This window comes from Oncorhynchus masou, chromosome 18 (assembly GCF_036934945.1).
Source record: "Oncorhynchus masou masou isolate Uvic2021 chromosome 18, UVic_Omas_1.1, whole genome shotgun sequence".
NCBI lineage: Eukaryota > Metazoa > Chordata > Actinopteri > Salmoniformes > Salmonidae > Oncorhynchus > Oncorhynchus masou.
Genome location: NC_088229.1, coordinates 721,235 through 739,137, shown reverse-complemented (window position 1 = coordinate 739,137; position 17,903 = coordinate 721,235). Strand labels below are relative to the sequence as shown.

Below are 17,903 nucleotides of genomic sequence, written 5' to 3'. Positions count from 1 at the left end.
TGGTAGCTGGTCCCATGCAGGAAGGTGAGGTTCCGGAGGTTCCTCCGCCCCCTCTGGACATCGAGGGGTCCCCGGCGTACACGATACGAGCTATTCTGGACTCGAGACGCCGGGTGAGGGGCTTGCAGTACCTCGTTGACTGGGAGGGGTACGGTCCGGAGGAGAGGTGCTGGGTTCCGGTGAGGGATATTCTAGATCCATCTATGTTGAGAGAGTTCCATCGCCTCCGTCCGGATCGCCCGGCTCCTCGGCCCCCGGGTCGTCCCCGAGGCCAGCGTCGGCGCGCTGCGGGGGCTGCGCGTCAGGGGGGATACTGTCACGAATATTACCGAAGGTGACTCCCCTTCTTGTTCGGGTGGCGCTCGGCGGTCATCGTCGCCGGTTTACTAGCTATCACCGATCCGTTGTTCTGTGTTCCTTTGGTTTTGTCTGATTGGTATCACCTGTTTCTTGTTTGGTTGTTAGGGTGGGTTATATATAGTTTGTTCAGCCCGCTTCTGTTTCGTGCGGGCTTGTTCGTCTGTTCTGTGTTTGAGTGTATTTTGTTTGTATTTTGGGTTTCGCGCTGTCCGTTATTATTTCTGATCATTTGTTTTCCTACTTTCCTACTTTTTTGTTATTTTTCCTGGACATTAAAGCGTGTTTTTTCCCACATCTTTTGCTCTCTGCGCCTGACTCCACACCTCCTCACTCATTTGTCGTAACATAGGGGAAATAAATGGTCTGACCTTAAACTGAAAGGGGAAAAAAATGGTCTGACCTTAAACTGAAAGGGAAATAAATGGTCTGACCTTAAACTGAAAGGGAAAGAAATGGTCTGACCTTAAACTGTAGGGGAAATAAATGGTCTGACCTTAAACTGTAGGGGAAATAAATGGTCTGACCTTAAACTGTAGGGGAAATAAATGGTCTGACCTTAAACTGTAGGGGAAAGAAATGGTCTGACCTTAAACTGTAGGGGAAATAAATGGTCTGACCTTAAACTGTAGAGGAAATAAATGGTCTGACCTTAAACTGAAAGGGAAATAAATGGTCTGACCTTAAACTGTAGGGGAAATAAATGGTCTGACCTTAAACTGAAAGGGAAATAAATGGTCTGACCTTAAACTGTAGGGGAAATAAATGGTCTGTCCTTAAACTGAAAGGGAAATAAATGGTCTGACCTTAAACTGTAGGGGAAATAAATGGTCTGACCTTAAACTGTAGGGGAAATAAATGGTCTGACCTTAAACTGTAGGGGAAATAAACGGTCTGACCTTAAACTGTAGGGGAAATAAATGGTCTGACCTTAAACTGTAGGGGAAAGAAATGGTCTGACCTTAAACTGAAAGGGAAATAAATGGTCTGACCTTAAACTGAAAGGGAAATAAATGGTCTGACCTTAAACTGAAAGGGAAATAAATGGTCTGACCTTAAACTGTAGGGGAAATAAATGGTCTGACCTTAAACTGAAAGGGAAAGAAATGGTCTGACCTTAAACTGTAGGGGAAATAAATGGTCTGACCTTAAACTGTAGGGGAAATAAATGGTCTGACCTTAAACTGTAGGGGAAATAAATGGTCTGACCTTAAACAGGAAGGGAAATAAATGGTCTGACCTTAAACTGTAGGGGAAATAAATGGTATGTCCTTAAGCTGTAGGGGAAATAAATGGTCTGACCTTAAACTGAAAGGGAAAGAAATGGTCTGACCTTAAACTGTAGGGGAAATAAATGGTCTGACCTTAAACTGTAGGGGAAATAAATGGTCTGACCTTAAACTGAAAGGGAAATAAATGGTCTGACCTTAAACTGTAGGGGAAATAAATGGTCTGACCTTAAACTGTAGGGGGAAATAAATGGTCTGACCTTAAACTGTAGGGGAAATAAATGGTCTGACCTTAAACTGAAAGGGAAATAAATGGTCTGACCTTAAACTGTAGGGGAAATAAATGGTCTGACCTTAAACTGTAGGGGAAATAAATGGTCTGACCTTAAACAGGAAGGGAAATAAATGGTCTGACCTTAAACTGTAGGGGAAAGAATAGCCACACATAACCTGAAGGAAAATCACATAAATAACTACTACTAGTCTAGACTGAGTAGAGATAAGATTATTTCCACGTCAAAGTAAGGTTTTATAAATAACTACTGATGTGGTTTTCTGTGCAAGTCATACTGAAGATCAGAATTGATCGTAAGTCCGTTGTATAAACGAGGCCCCTGGTCTCACCTGGTCCTGGTAGCCAGTGGTGGAAAAAGTACTCAATGTAATACCTGAGTAAAAGTTAAGACACTGCAATTGAAAATGACTCAAGTAAAAGTGAGTCACCCAGTAAAATACTTACTGAGTAAAAGTCTAAAAGTATTTGGTTTTAATATATTGAAATATCAAAAGTAAATGTATAAAGTTTCAAATTCCTTATCTTAAGGAAGCCAGATGGCACAATTTTAACCTAGAAACAAAGCATTTGTTTTAAGTGAGTGGATAGCATCCAGATCAGAGACAGTAGAGATGACCAGGGATATTCTCTGTTTAGTGAGTCCTCCAGACCAGAGGCAGTAGGGATGACCAGGGATGTTCTCTGTTTAGTGAGTCCTCCAGATCAGAGGCAGTAGGGAGGACCAGGGATGTTCTCTGTTTAGTGAGTCCTCCAGACCAGAGGCAGTAGGGATGACCAGGGATGTTCTCTGTTTAGTGAGTCCTCCAGATCAGAGGCAGTAGGGATGACCAGGGATGTTCTCTGTTTAGTGAGTCCTCCAGATCAGAGGCAGTAGGGAGGACCAGGGATGTTCTCTGTTTAGTGAGTCCTCCAGATCAGAGGCAGTAGGGGTGACCAGGGATGTTCTCTGTTTAGTGAGTCCTCCAGATCAGAGGCAGTCGGGAGGACCAGGGATGTTCTCTGTTTAGTGAGTCCTCCAGATCAGAGGCAGTCGGGAGGACCAGGGATGTTCTCTGTTTAGTGAGTCCTCCAGATCAGAGGCAGTAGGGAGGACCAGGGATGTTCTCTGTTTAGTGAGTCCTCCAGATCAGAGGCAGTCGGGAGGACCAGGGATGTTCTCTGTTTAGTGAGTCCTCCAGATCAGAGGCAGTAGGGATAACCAGGGATGTTCTCTGTTTAGTGAGTCCTCCAGATCAGAGGCAGTAGGGATGACCAGTTCTATCCTGCTCAGCATTCCAAATGTAACGAGTACTTTTGGGTGTCGGGGAAAATGTAAAGAGTAAAAAGTACATCCTTGTCTTTAGGAATGTAGTGAAATAAAAGTAAAAATGTAAATAGTAAAGTACAGATACACAAAAAACGTGAAAGTAATTTTACTTAAGTGCTTTACACCACTGCTGGTAGCTAGGTGTGCAGGATGAATAGAGCCCGAAGCAGCATATAGACTAGATTCACCCTGAACCATGTTTAGGCAGCGTCTTTATTTACAATATTCTGAAAAGTGAAAACATACCTGTGTGTGTGTGTGAGAGAGGGGGGGGAGAATCACAGAAGCACAACAGTAGCACAGGACCGGAGACATGGTTATAATAGATTAATCCTCTACGAATGATAGAGGACCAGACAACAGCCTCTTCAGTTCAACAGGAAGTCAATTTAACAGCATCATCAGTAACATCCAACTTAAATAAACCACAGAACAATCAATAAATCAATAACAGAAACACCTCTCCTTGTTCACAGTAAACACAGAGGGTCATCTAACCCTCTGGTCATCACCCCCCTCGCTCCCTAACCTCTGACCCCTAATACCTGACTGTCTGGTCAAGAGGTGTGTCCAGAACATTCTGACCTGATCCATGGGGGTCTCAACCTTCCCTCGTAGCAACATTTAACTGTTAAGTCACATTGTAAACCTCATAGTAACATTTAACTGTTAAGTCACATTGTAAACCTCATAGTAACATTTATGTATTGATGTACCTTCATGGTACCACTGTGTCCCTTCAGTTCCATTGAAGCATAGAATAACTCCCTGTTACACTGCACACATCTAAAAACACACAAAACAACGCCAGTAAAACCCAGTCTGCTTCTGAAATGGCACCCTACCAGGGTCCGTAGGGCCACGCCCATAGGGCACCCTACCAGGGTCCGTAGGGCCACACCCATAGGGCACCCTACCAGGGTCCGTAGGGCCACACCCATAGGGCACCCTACCAGGGTCCGTAGGGCCACACCCATAGGGCACCCTACCAGGGTCCGTAGGGCCACACCCATAGGGCTCCCTACCAGGGTCCGTAGGGCCACACCCATATGGCTCCCTACCAGGGTCCGTAGGGCCACACCCATAGGGCACCCTACCAGGGTCCGTAGGGCCACACCCATTGGGCACCCTACCAGGGTCCGTAGGGCCACACCCATAGGGCACCCTACCAGGGTCCGTAGGGCCACACCCATAGGGCACCCTACCAGGGTCCGTAGGGCCACACCCATAGGGCACCCTACCAGGGTCCGTAGGGCCACACCCATAGGGCACCCTACCAGGGTCCGTAGGGCCACACCCATAGGGCACCCTACCAGGGTCCGTAGGGCCACACCCATAGGGCACCCTACCAGGGTCCGTAGGGCCACACCCATAGGGCTCTGGTTAAAAGTACTATATAGGGAATAGGCCATTTCAGAAGCAGTCCGAGTTGACCTATAAACTACTACCCTAGGCTGCTATAGACACAATCACAAGGTCAAACACGTTTTTATATATATCATATCATCATAGAGCCGCTATTCACGTAGAGTACAACATGGGCTGATAATAATAACATCATAGAGCTGCTATTCACGTAGAGTACAACATGGGCTGATAATAATAACATCATAGAGCTGCTATTCACGTAGAGTACAACATGGGCTGATAATAATAACATCATAGAGCTGCTATTCACGTAAAGAACAACATGGGCTGTATTGACTAAACATGATAATTTAGAATCTTTACAGTAAGTTAACAAAAACGATGGACAGACGCACTCATCCCTTCAGTAACAGAAATATTCGGCCCCAATCCCCCCCCTCCTCCGGCCCCTATCCCCCCCCTCCTCCGGCCCCTATCCCCCCCCTACTCCGGCCCCTATCCCCCTCCTCCTCCGGCCCCTACCCCCCCCTCCTCCGGCCCCTATCCCCCTCCTCCTCCGGCCCCCTACCCCCCTCCTCCGGCCCCTATCCCCCCCCTCCTCCGGCCCCCCTACCCCCCCCCCTCCTCCGGCCCCTATCCCCCTCCTCCTCCGGCCCCCCCCCCCCCCTCCCTCCGGCCCCTATCCCCCTCCTCCTCCGGCACCTACCCCCCCCTCCTCCGGCCCCTATCCCCCTCCTCCTCCGGCCCCTACCCCCCCCTCCTCCGGCCCCTATCCCCCTCCTCCTCCGGCCCCTACCCCCCCCCCTCCTCCGGCCCCTACCCCCCCCCCTCCGGCCCCTCCCCCCCCCCTCCTCCGGCCCCCACCCCCCCTCCTCCGGCCCCTATCCCCCTCCTCCTCCGGCCCCTACCCCCCCCTCCTCCGGCCCCTATCCCCCTCCTCCGGCCCCTACCCCCCCCCTCCTCCGGCCCCTACTCCCCTCCTCCGGCCCCTACCCCCTCCTCCGGCCCCTACCCCCTCCTCCGGCCCCCTACCCCCCCTCCTCCGGCCCCTACCCCCCCCTCCTCCGGCCCCTAACCCCTCCTCCGGCCCCTATCCCCCTCCTCCGGCCCCTACCCCCTCCTCCGGCCCCTACCCCCTCCTCCGGCCCCTATCCCCCTCCTCCGGCCCCTATCCCCCTCCTCCGGCCCCTATCCCCCTCCTCCAGCCCCTATCCCCCTTCTTCATTACATTAATTTGTATGCGCTGAGTGGTCTGGTTGCTATAGTGACTAAAGGAATGATCTCAACAAGTAGTGTAAGGTGTGTGTGTGTGTTTGGAACATTATTTGCTTGTGGTATGTGTGTTAGTCAGTCTGTGGTACGGAGATAGCAGGTCCCTTGGGGTCATCAAAACGGTCCATGGTGTGTAGCTGCATGATCATATGGAGGCCGTAGGTCAGGACCATGAGCATCAGTAGACTGGTGAGCAGTCCCATCCAGATACCAGGACTGAAGAACCCTGCACAGTCACTGGCATAGGAGAACTCTCCCCCTGCCACGTTGAAACCCTGGATCTAGAGGGGGGTGGGGAGACGGGAGAGAGAGGACATGGGAGAGAGATGGGGGGGTGGTGAGAGAAAGAGGGGAGATGGGAGAGAGTGATAGAAGGGGGGTGGGGGAGAAGAGAGAGAGAGGGGAGAAAGAGCACGGAGGAGGGGGAATAGGGAGAGAGAGAGGGGAGAAAGAGCACGGAGGAGGGGGAATAGGGAGAGAGAGAGGGGAGAAAGAGCACGGAGGAGGGGGAATAGGGAGAGAGAGAGGGGAGAAAGAGCACGGAGGAGGGGGAATAGGGAGAGAGAGAGGGGAGAAAGAGCACGGAGGAGGGGGAATAGGGAGAGAGAGAGGGGAGAAAGAGCACGGAGGAGGGGGAATAGGGAGAGAGAGAGGGGAGAAAGAGCACGGAGGAGGGGGAATAGGGAGAGAGAGAGGGGAGAAAGAGCACGGAGGAGGGGGAATAGGGAGAGAGAGAGGGGAGAAAGAGCACGGAGGAGGGGGAATAGGGAGAGAGAGAGGGGAGAAAGAGCACGGAGGAGGGGGAATAGGGAGAGAGAGAGGGGAGAAAGAGCACGGAGGAGGGGGAATAGGGAGAGAGAGAGGGAGAAAGAGCACAGAGGGGGAATAGGGAGAGAGAGAGGGAGAAAGAGCACGGAGGGGGAATAGGGAGAGAGAGAGGGGAGAAAGAGCACGGAGGAGGGGGAATAGGGAGAGAGAGAGGGGAGAAAGAGCACGGAGGGGGGGAATAGGGAGAGAGAGGGGAGAAAGAGCACGGAGGGGGAATAGGGAGAGAGAGAGGGGAGAAAGAGCACGGAGGAGGGGGAATAGGGAGAGAGAGGGGAGAAAGAGCACGGAGGAGGGGGAATAGGGAGAGAGAGAGGGGAGAAAGAGCACAGAGGGGGAATAGGGAGAGAGAGAGGGGAGAAAGAGCACGGAGGGGGAATAGGGAGAGAGAGAGGCGAGAAAGAGCACAGAGGGGGAATAGGGGAGAGAGAGAGGGGAGAAAGAGCACGGAGGGGGAATAGGGAGAGAGAGAGGGGAGAAAGAGCACGGAGGGGGAATAGGGAGAGAGAGAGGGGAGAAAGAGCACGGAGGGGAGGGGGAATAGGGAGAGAGAGAGGGAGAAAGAGCACAGAGGGGGAATAGGGAGAGAGAGAGGGGAGAAAGAGCACGGAGGGGGAATAGGGAGAGAGAGAGGGGAGAAAGAGCACGGAGGAGGGGGAATAGGGAGAGAGAGAGGGAGAAAGAGCACGGAGGAGGGGGAATAGGGAGAGAGAGAGGGAGAAAGAGCACAGAGGGGGAATAGGGAGAGAGAGAGGGGAGAAAGAGCACGGAGGAGGGGGAATAGGGAGAGAGAGGGGAGAAAGAGCACGGAGGAGGGGGAATAGGGAGAGAGAGAGGGGAGAAAGAGCACGGAGGGGGAATAGGGAGAGAGAGAGGGGAGAAAGAGCACGGAGGGGGAATAGGGAGAGAGAGAGGGAGAAAGAGCACGGAGGGGGAATAGGGAGAGAGAGAGGGGAGAAAGAGCACAGAGGGGGAATAGGGAGAGAGAGAGGGGAGAAAGAGCACGGAGGGGGAATAGGGAGAGAGAGAGGGGAGAAAGAGCACGGAGGGGGAATAGGGAGAGAGAGAGGGGAGAAAGAGCACGGAGGGGGAATAGGGAGAGAGAGAGGGGAGAAAGAGCACGGAGGGGGAATAGGGAGAGAGAGAGGGGAGAAAGAGCAACAGTAGAAAGTGTGTCAATAGTCAGCTTGTATTGTACCGTCTGGTTTCAGACACACTGCCTACACAGAAACACAGACCCTACCTGGAAGTCCGTGAAGGAGACCCTCCACTGGTTAGCAGGGTCTTTGGAGGTGCGCGGAACCAGGAGGGGGTATCTGAAGTTAGTGACTGACTGACAGCGGTAGGAGTACTCAGCCGGCGCGTACACGTTACGGCTCCCGTTAAACGTTGCTTTCTGACCGTCGTATTCTATCTCCACGGCGTCGAGCGTGAACCAGCGGCGAGCTGACACCTTGTAGTGGCGCTGGGACATGGCAAACCTGGAGACACACAGACACACAATGAGTTCAAATGTCTTGGTTTGTAACAGTGTGTGTGTGTGTGTGTGTCTCCAGTCAACTCACACTAGTTTGAAGGAGCGATGTCCCAGGATATTCTCATAGTTTAGAACCAGACTGACAGACAGAGATGAAAGAAAAATATTTTATTAAAAGAAAAATCGACTACAACATAATTCATCCCAATCATTCCCACGTTCAACAAGGCTGCTGTTCCCATGGTTCCAGCACTAAACCCCCGACCTGGAGTGTGATTGGTTGCAGAGTGAGCCCTGGAGCCTAGGGGTCACTCCCTCTCCAAAGGTCAGAGAGGTGAGGTCGTGTCGTTCCCAGCGACCACCACGGAGCACGCTCACGGTCAGGTTCTCCGCCCACAGCATGATACAGCCGGCTCCGTCCTCCTGGGGAGAGAAGATCAGAAATAAATCCTAATCTCTTCAAGGTAGAATCAGCACAAAGAAAACAGCTGTATCTGGCCGACTGCCACAACAAGTAAGAGCATGAAATGAGGCTAAACTTCTCTGCTGCTCCGTTACCAGGTCACAGCAGCACCTACTGCTCCATCACAGTACCAACGACTGCTCCGTTACCCCGTTACAGCACCACCACCTACTGCTCCGTTACCCCGTTACAGCACCACCACCTACTGCTCCGTTACACAGTCACAGCAGCACCACCTACTGCTCCGTTACCCCGTCACAGCAGCACCACCTACTGCTCCGTTACCCCGTTACAGCAGCACCACCGACTGCTCCGTTACAGCAGCACCACCTACTGCTCCGTCACAGCACCACCTACTGCTCCGTTACCCCGTCACAGCACCACCACCTACTGCTCCGTTACAGCAGCACCACCTACTGCTCCGTTACCCAGTTACAGCACCACCACCTACTGCTCCGTTACCCCATCACAGCAGCACCACCTACTGCTCCGTTACCCCGTTACAGCAGTACCACCTACTGCTCCGTTACCCCATCACAGCAGCACCACCTACTGCTCCGTTACCCCATCACAGCAGCACCACCTACTGCTCCGTTACCCCGTTACAGCAGTACCACCTACTGCTCCGTTACCCAGTTACAGCAGCACCACCTACTGCTCCGTTACCCAGTTACAGCAGCACCACCTACTGCTCCGTTACCCCGTCACAGCAGCACCACCTACTGCTCCGTTACCCAGTTACAGCAGCACCACCTACTGCTCCGTTACCCCGTCACAGCAGCACCACCTACTGCTCCGTTACCCAGTTACAGCAGCACCACCTACTGCTCCGTTACCCAGTTACAGCAGCACCACCTACTGCTCCGTTACCCGTCACAGCAGCACCACCTACTGCTCCGTTACCCAGTTACAGCAGCACCACCTACTGCTCCGTTACCCAGTTACAGCAGCACCACCTACTGCTCCGTTACCCAGTTACAGCAGCACCACCTACTGCTCCGTTACCCAGTTACAGCAGCACCACCTACTGCTCCGTTACCCAGTTACAGCAGCACCACCTACTGCTCCGTTACAGCAGCACCACCTACTGCTCCGTTACAGCAGCACCACCTACTGCTCCGTTACCCAGTTACAGCAGTACCACCTACTGCTCCGTTACCCAGTTACAGCAGTACCACCTACTGCTCCGTTACCCAGTTACAGCAGCACCACCTACTGCTCCGTTACCCAGTTACAGCAGTACCACCTACTGCTCCGTCACAGCAGCACCACCTACTGCTCCGTTACCCCGTCACAGCAGCACCACCTACTGCTCCGTTACCCCGTTGCAGCAGCACCACCTACTGCTCCGTTACCCCGTTGCAGCAGCACCACCTACTGCTCCGTTACCCAGTTACAGCAGCAGCACCACCTATTGCTCCGTTACCCAGTTACAGCAGCACCACCTACTGCTCCGTTACCCCGTTACAGCAGTACCACCTACTGCTCCGTTACCCCGTCACAGCAGCACCACCTACTGCTCCGTTACCCAGTTACAGCAGCACCACCTACTGCTCCGTTACCCAGTCACAGCAGCACCACCTACTGCTCCGTTACCCCGTCACAGCAGCACCACCTACTGCTCCGTTACCCAGTTACAGCAGCACCACCTACTGCTCCGTTACCCAGTTACAGCAGCACCACCTACTGCTCCGTTACCCAGTTACAGCAGCACCACCTACTGCTCTGTTACCCAGTTACAGCAGCACCACCTACTGCTCCGTTACCCAGTTACAGCAGCACCACCTACTGCTCCGTTACCCAGTTACAGCAGCACCACCTACTGCTCCGTTACCCAGTTACAGCAGCACCACCTACTGCTCCGTTACCCAGTTACAGCAGCACCAACTACTGCTCCGTTATCCAGTTACAGCAGCACCACCTACTGCTCCGTTACCCAGTTACAGCAGCACCACCTACTGCTCCGTTACCCAGTTACAGCAGCACCACCTACTGCTCCGTTACCCAGTTACAGCAGCACCACCTACTGCTCCGTTACCCAGTTACAGCAGCACCACCTACTGCTCCGTTACCCAGTTACAGCAGCACCACCTACTGCTCCGTTACCCAGTTACAGCAGCACCACCTACTGCTCCGTTACCCAGTTACAGCAGCACCACCTACTGCTCCGTTACCCAGTTACAGCAGTACCACCTACTGCTCCGTTACAGCAGCACCACCTACTGGTCCGTTACCCAGTTACAGCAGCACCACCTACTGCTCCGTTACCCCGTCACAGCAGCACCACCTACTGCTCCGTTACCCCGTTGCAGCAGCACCACCTACTGCTCCGTTACCCCGTTGCAGCAGCACCACCTACTGCTCCGTTACCCAGTTACAGCAGCAGCACCACCTATTGCTCCGTTACCCAGTTACAGCAGCACCACCTACTGCTCCGTTACCCGTTACAGCAGTACCACCTACTGCTCCGTTACCCGTCACAGCAGCACCACCTACTGCTCCGTTACCCAGTTACAGCAGCACCACCTACTGCTCCGTTACCCAGTCACAGCAGCACCACCTACTGCTCCGTTACCCCGTCACAGCAGCACCACCTACTGCTCCGTTACCCAGTTACAGCAGCACCACCTACTGCTCCGTTACCCAGTTACAGCAGCACCACCTACTGCTCCGTTACCCAGTTACAGCAGCACCACCTACTGCTCCGTTACCCAGTTACAGCAGCACCACCTACTGCTCCGTTACCCAGTTACAGCAGCACCACCTACTGCTCCGTTACCCAGTTACAGCAGCACCACCTACTGCTCCGTTACCCAGTTACAGCAGCACCACCTACTGCTCCGTTACCCAGTTACAGCAGCACCAACTACTGCTCCGTTATCCAGTTACAGCAGCACCACCTACTGCTCCGTTACCCAGTTACAGCAGCACCACCTACTGCTCCGTTACCCAGTTACAGCAGCACCACCTACTGCTCCGTTACCCAGTTACAGCAGCACCACCTACTGCTCCGTTACCCAGTTACAGCAGCACCACCTACTGCTCCGTTACCCAGTTACAGCAGCACCACCTACTGCTCCGTTACCCAGTTACAGCAGCACCACCTACTGCTCCGTTACCCAGTTACAGCAGCACCACCTACTGCTCCGTTACCCAGTTACAGCAGTACCACCTACTGCTCCGTTACAGCAGCACCACCTACTGGTCCGTTACCCAGTTACAGCAGCACCACCTACTGCTCCGTTACCCCGTCACAGCAGCACCACCTACTGCTCCGTTACCCCGTCACAGCAGTGTAAAGAGTACCATGTACTCTGGCAGATTTTTGGGGCGAGTGGAATGTCTTGTATCACTCGTTTACAAGACTTGTTTACAATATCCTGATGAGACTCAGTTGATTATTTCATAGTGTATTTATTGTCCAAGTAAAGAGGCTCTTTACCTGCAGTGTGTGTGTGTGTGTGTGAGAGAGTGAGTGTGTGAGAGAGTGAGTGAGTGAGTGACTGAGTGAGTGAGTGAGAGAACCTTGTACTCCACTGGTGGGTAGACTCCTGTCCTGTCTGATGTCCTGTCGTTGAGCTTCTTCTCTGCCCTTTCCTTCTCCCTCTGTCTCTCTCTCTCCCTCTTTCTGTCTCCGTACTGCAATAGAGAGCGCCCTCCTCTTACACCAGCCTCCATATCCATTGAAATAGATGGCACCTGCTAGAGAGAAGGAAAGAGAGATGGTTAACAGGATACGTCAACTGGTGACTATCCAGGAAAACAAAACGAAAGGAGCACTGTTTGTGCATGAATCTGGTTCACTGACAATACAAACAGGTGTGTGTTTGTGCCTGGTCTGCCTTCATCAGAGCTTTCTGAAAAGGAACATACATAGTGCCATCGGTATGTATGCAGACTTTTCCACTTTGTTACGCCACAAAAGGCTGTAACGTAACACAATGGGGTCTGAATACTTACCGAATGCACTGTACCGACATGTGAACACCCCTTCAACTGAGTGGATTCAGCTATTTCAGCCATACCCATTGCTGATAGGTGTATAAAATCGAACACACAGCCATGCAATCTACATAGACAAAAATTGGCAGTAGAATGGCCCATACTGAAGAGCTCAGGGACTCTCAACGTGGCACCGTCATTGGATGCCACCTTTCCAACAAGTCCATAAGTCAAATCAACTATAAGTGCTGTTATTGTAATGTTGCTCCTAAAAGTTTCCACAACAGCTCATTAGCTCACAGAACGAGACTACCGTGTTCCAAACTTCATCTGGAAGCAACAGCAGCAAAATAACTTAGTCTGGAGCTTCATAAAATGGGTTTCCATGGCCGAGCAGCCGCACACAAGCCTAAGATCACCATGCGCACTACCAAGCATCGGCTGGAGTGGTGTAAAGCTCACTACCATTGGATTATGGAGCAGTGGAAACGCGTTCTCTGGAGGGATGAATCACGCTTCACCATCTGGCAGTCTGACGGACAAATCTGGTTTTGACGGATGCAAGGAGAACGCTACCTGCCCCAATGCATAGTGCCAAATGTACATTTTGGTGGAGGAGGAATAATGGTCTAGGGCTGTTTTTCATGGTTCAGGCCCCTTAGTTCTAGTGAAGGGAAATCTTAACGCTACAGCATACAATGACATTCCAGACGATTCTGTGCTTCCAACTTCAGGCCTTTCCTGTTTCAGCATGACAATGGCCCCCTGTGCGCAAATCACTAGTCCGCAGCACAAGGTGCACCTGTGTGGCGGTAATACGATCACTAGTCAGCAGCACAAGGTGCACCTGTGTGGCGGTAATACGATCACTAGTCCGCAGCACAAGGTGCACCTGTGTGGCGGTAATACGATCACTAGTCCGCAGCACAAGGTGCACCTGTGTGGCGGTAATACGATCACTAGTCCGCAGCACAAGGTGCACCTGTGTGGCGGTAATACGATCACCACCCTAGTCCGCAGCACAAGGTGCACCTGTGTAATGATCATGCTGTTTAATCAGCTTCTTGATATGCCACACGTGTCAGGTGGATGGATTATCTTGGCAAAGGAGAAATGCTCACTAACAGGGATGTAAACTAATCTGTGAACAACATTCGAGAGAAAAGCTTTTTGTGCATCTGGACCATTTCTAGGATCTTTTATATTTCAGCGCATGAAACATGGAGACCAACACTTTACATGTTGTGTTTATGTTCTTCTTCAGTAGAAATCAAATGTGACTTGAGGACAACAATGTTTGTTTCCAAAATTAGGGCTGTTTTTATAAAGAAGTTAAACCAGCTTTCCACGATACTAAGGAGTATGTCGATAGTGGAATAGTCCCGGCCCTGACACGTAAACACACTTACCCGTGAGGGTCTCACTGCTGTGTAGACGGCAGTGTAGGGGACAGACTGGCTCTTCATAATGTTCATCACCTGTCCAATCACCTCATCTACACACACACACAGTTAGTCTTCAGCAATCTGGATCATGCTGTTAGAAGGAACACAGTGAATAAGGGGTGATGTTTGTCCCAGCAGAGCCACCGTACAGTAGAACTATAGACCAATATAGAACACTCACCATTCCCGCTGAGAACCTCCTTCACGGACATCAGATCGGCCCTGTTAGAAACCACACCCACAATCAGATAGACCACACCCATGTAAAGACAAACCACCCCCACAACCAGACAGACCACACCCATATTCAGAAGAGAAAAAAATAAAAATAAACATTTCCCCTTCATTCATTTATCATGGCCACCATTACAACTAAAACAGTCAGGGAGAATCTAAAATCCCCCAAATGTCATGGCATTGGGCTCCCGTTGATTTAGTTATGTTTGAGTCACTCAGATACAGTGGGGCAAAAAAGTATTTAGTCAGCCACCAATTGTGCAAGTTCTCACACTTAAAAAGATGAGGCCTGTAATTTTCATCAAAGGAACACTTCAACGATGACAGACAAAATAAGAAAAAAAAAACATCCAGAAAATCACATTGAAGGATTTTAATGAATTTATTTGCAAATTATGGTGGAAAATAATTATTAATACTACCACTACTACTGTAGACACCACCACTACTCTAACCAGTCACTACTACTGTAGACACCACCACTACTCTTACCAGTCACTACTACTGTAGACACCACCACTACTCTAACCAGTCACTACCACTACTACTGTAGACACCACTACTACTCTAACCAGTCACTACTACACTAGACACCACCACTACTCTAACCAGTCACTAGTACTGTAGACACCACCACTACTCTAACCAGTCACTACCACTACTACTGTAGACACCACCACTACTCTAACCAGTCACTACCACTACTACTGTAGACACCACCACTACTCTAACCAGTCACTACCACTACTACTGTAGACACCACTACAACTGTAGACACCACTACTACTGTAGACACCACCACTACTGTAGTCACCACTACTCTAACCAGTCACTACTACTGTAGACACCACTACTCTAACCAGTCACTACACTACTACTGTAGACACCACCACTACTCTAACCAGTCACTACTACTGTAGACACCACCACTACTCTAAACCAGTCACTAACACTACTACTGTAGACACCACCACTACTCTAACCAGTCACTACTACTGTAGACACCACCACTACTCTAACCAATCACTACCACTACTACTGTAGACACCACTACTACTCTAACCAGTCACTACCACTACTACTGTAGACACCACAACTACTCTAACCAGTCACTACCACTACTACTCTAACCAGTCACTACTACTGTAGACACCACTACTACTGTCGACACCACTACTCTAACCAGTCACTACCACTACTACTCTAACCAGTCACTACTACTGTAGACACCACTACTACTGTAGACACCACTACTACTGTAGTCACCACTACTCTAACCAGTCACTACTACTGTAGACACCACCACTACTCTAACCAGTCACTACACTACTACTGTAGACACCACCACTACTCTAACCAATCACTACCACTACTACTGTAGACACCCCCACTACTCTAACCAGTCACTACCACTACTACTGTAGACACCACTACTACTCTAACCAGTCACTACCACTACTACTGTAGACACCACAACTACTCTAACCAGTCACTACCACTACTACTCTAACCAGTCACTACTACTGTAGACACCACTACTACTGTCGACACCACTACTCTAACCAGTCACTACCACTACTACTCTAACCAGTCACTACCACTACTACTGTAGACACCACAACTACTCTAACCAGTCACTACTACTGTAGACACCACCACTTCTCTAACCAGTCACTACTACTGTAGACACCACCACTACTCTAACCAGTCACTACTACTATTACTGTAGACACCACTACTACTCTAACCAGTCACTACTACTGCAGTCACCACTACTACTGTCGACACCACTACTACTCTATCAGTCACTACCACTACTACTGTAGACACCACTACTCTAACCAGTCACTACTACTGCAGTCACCACTACTACTGTCGACACCACTACTACTCTATCAGTCACTACCACTACTACTGTAGACACCACTACTTTAACCAGTCACTACTACTGTAGACACCACTACTACTCTGACCAGTCACTACTACTGTAGACACCACTACTACTCTAACCAGTCACTACCACTACTACTGTAGACACCACCACTACTCTAACCAGTCACTACTACTATTACTGTAGACACCACCACTACTCTAACCAGTCACTACCACTACTACTGTAGACACCACAACAACTCTAACCAGTCACTACTACTGTAGACACCACTACTACTCTAACCAGTCACTACTACTACTACTGTAGACACCACAACTACTCTAACCAGTTACTACTACTGCAGTCACCACTACTACTCTAACCAGTCACTACCACTGTAGACACCACCACTACTTTAACCAGTCACTACTACTGTAGACACCACTACTACTGTAGACACAACTACTACTCTGACCAGTCACTACTACTGTAGACACCACTACTACTCTGACCAGTCACTACTACTGTAGACACCACTACTACTCTAACCAGTCACTAACACTACTACTGTAGACACCACTACTACTCTAACCAGTCACTACCACTACTACTGTAGACACCACCACTACTCTAACCAGTCACTACTACTGTAGACACCACTACTACTGTCGACACCACAACTACTCTAACCAGTCACTACTACTGTAGACACCACTACTACTCTAACCAGTCACTACCACTACTACCGTAGATACCACTACTACTCTAACCAGTCACTACCACTACTACCGTAGACACCACTACTCTAACCAGTCACTACCACTACTACTGTAGACACCACCACTACTCTAACCAGTCACTACCACTACTACTGTAGACACCACTACAACTGTAGACACCACTACTCTAACCAGTCACTACTACTGTAGACACCACTACTACTCTAACCAGTCACTACTACTGTAGACGCCACCACTACTCTAACCAGTCACTACCACTACTACTGTAGACACCACCACAACTCTAACCAGTCACGACCACTACTACCGTAGACACCACTTCTACTCTAACCAGTCACTACCACAACTCTAACCAGTAACTACCACGACTACTGTAGACACCACTACTACTGTAGACACCACTACTACTCTAACCAGTCACCACTACTGTAGACGCCACTACTACTCTAACCAGTCACTACCACTACTACTGTAGACACCACTACTACTCTAACCAGTCACTACCACTACTACCATAGACACTACTACTCTAACCAGTCACTACCACTACTACCATAGACACCACTACTCTAACCAGTCACGACCACTACTACCGTAGACACCACCACTACTACTCTAACCAGTCACTACCACAACTCTAAACAGTAACTACCACTACTACTGTAGACACCACTACTCTAACCAGTCACTACACCCTACCACAACTCTAACCAGTAACTACCACTACTACTGTAGACACCACTACTCTAACCAGTCACTACCACTACTACTCTAACCAGTCACTACTACTGTAGACGCCACCACTACTCTAACCAGTCACTACCACTACTACTGTAGACACCACTACTACTCTAACCAGTCACTACCACTACTACTCTAACCAGTCACTACTACTGTAGACACCACTACTACTGTCGACACCACTACTCTAACCAGTCACTACTACTGTAGACACCACTACTACTCTAACCAGTCACTACCACTACTACCGTAGACACCACTACTCTAACCAGTCACTACCACTACTACTGTAGACACCACCACTACTCTAACCAGTCACTACCACTACTACTG

The 17,903-nt window shown here is 50.3% G+C and overlaps 1 protein-coding gene across 2 annotated transcripts in view; it reads right to left on the bottom strand.

The window, feature by feature from the left end:
* Positions 1 to 5,762: 5,762 nt before the first annotated feature.
* atp6ap1a (ATPase H+ transporting accessory protein 1a) overlaps positions 5,763 to 17,903 on the bottom strand; it is a 30,376-nt gene continuing 18,235 nt past the window's right edge. The window contains exons 4-10 of one of the 2 annotated variants that reach the window (XM_064921964.1): positions 14,161 to 14,201; positions 13,944 to 14,029; positions 12,118 to 12,294; positions 8,395 to 8,552; positions 8,218 to 8,268; positions 7,896 to 8,133; positions 5,763 to 6,108 (exon numbers count right to left, since the gene is read on the bottom strand). In XM_064921964.1, coding sequence (XP_064778036.1) covers positions 5,899 to 6,108; positions 7,896 to 8,133; positions 8,218 to 8,268; positions 8,395 to 8,552; positions 12,118 to 12,294; positions 13,944 to 14,029; positions 14,161 to 14,201 — 961 coding nt within the window. In that variant the 3' untranslated portion in view covers positions 5,763 to 5,898. The remainder of the gene's footprint in view (positions 6,109 to 7,895; positions 8,134 to 8,217; positions 8,269 to 8,394; positions 8,553 to 12,117; positions 12,295 to 13,943; positions 14,030 to 14,160; positions 14,202 to 17,903) is intronic. The other variant, XM_064921965.1, reaches the window with a different exon arrangement.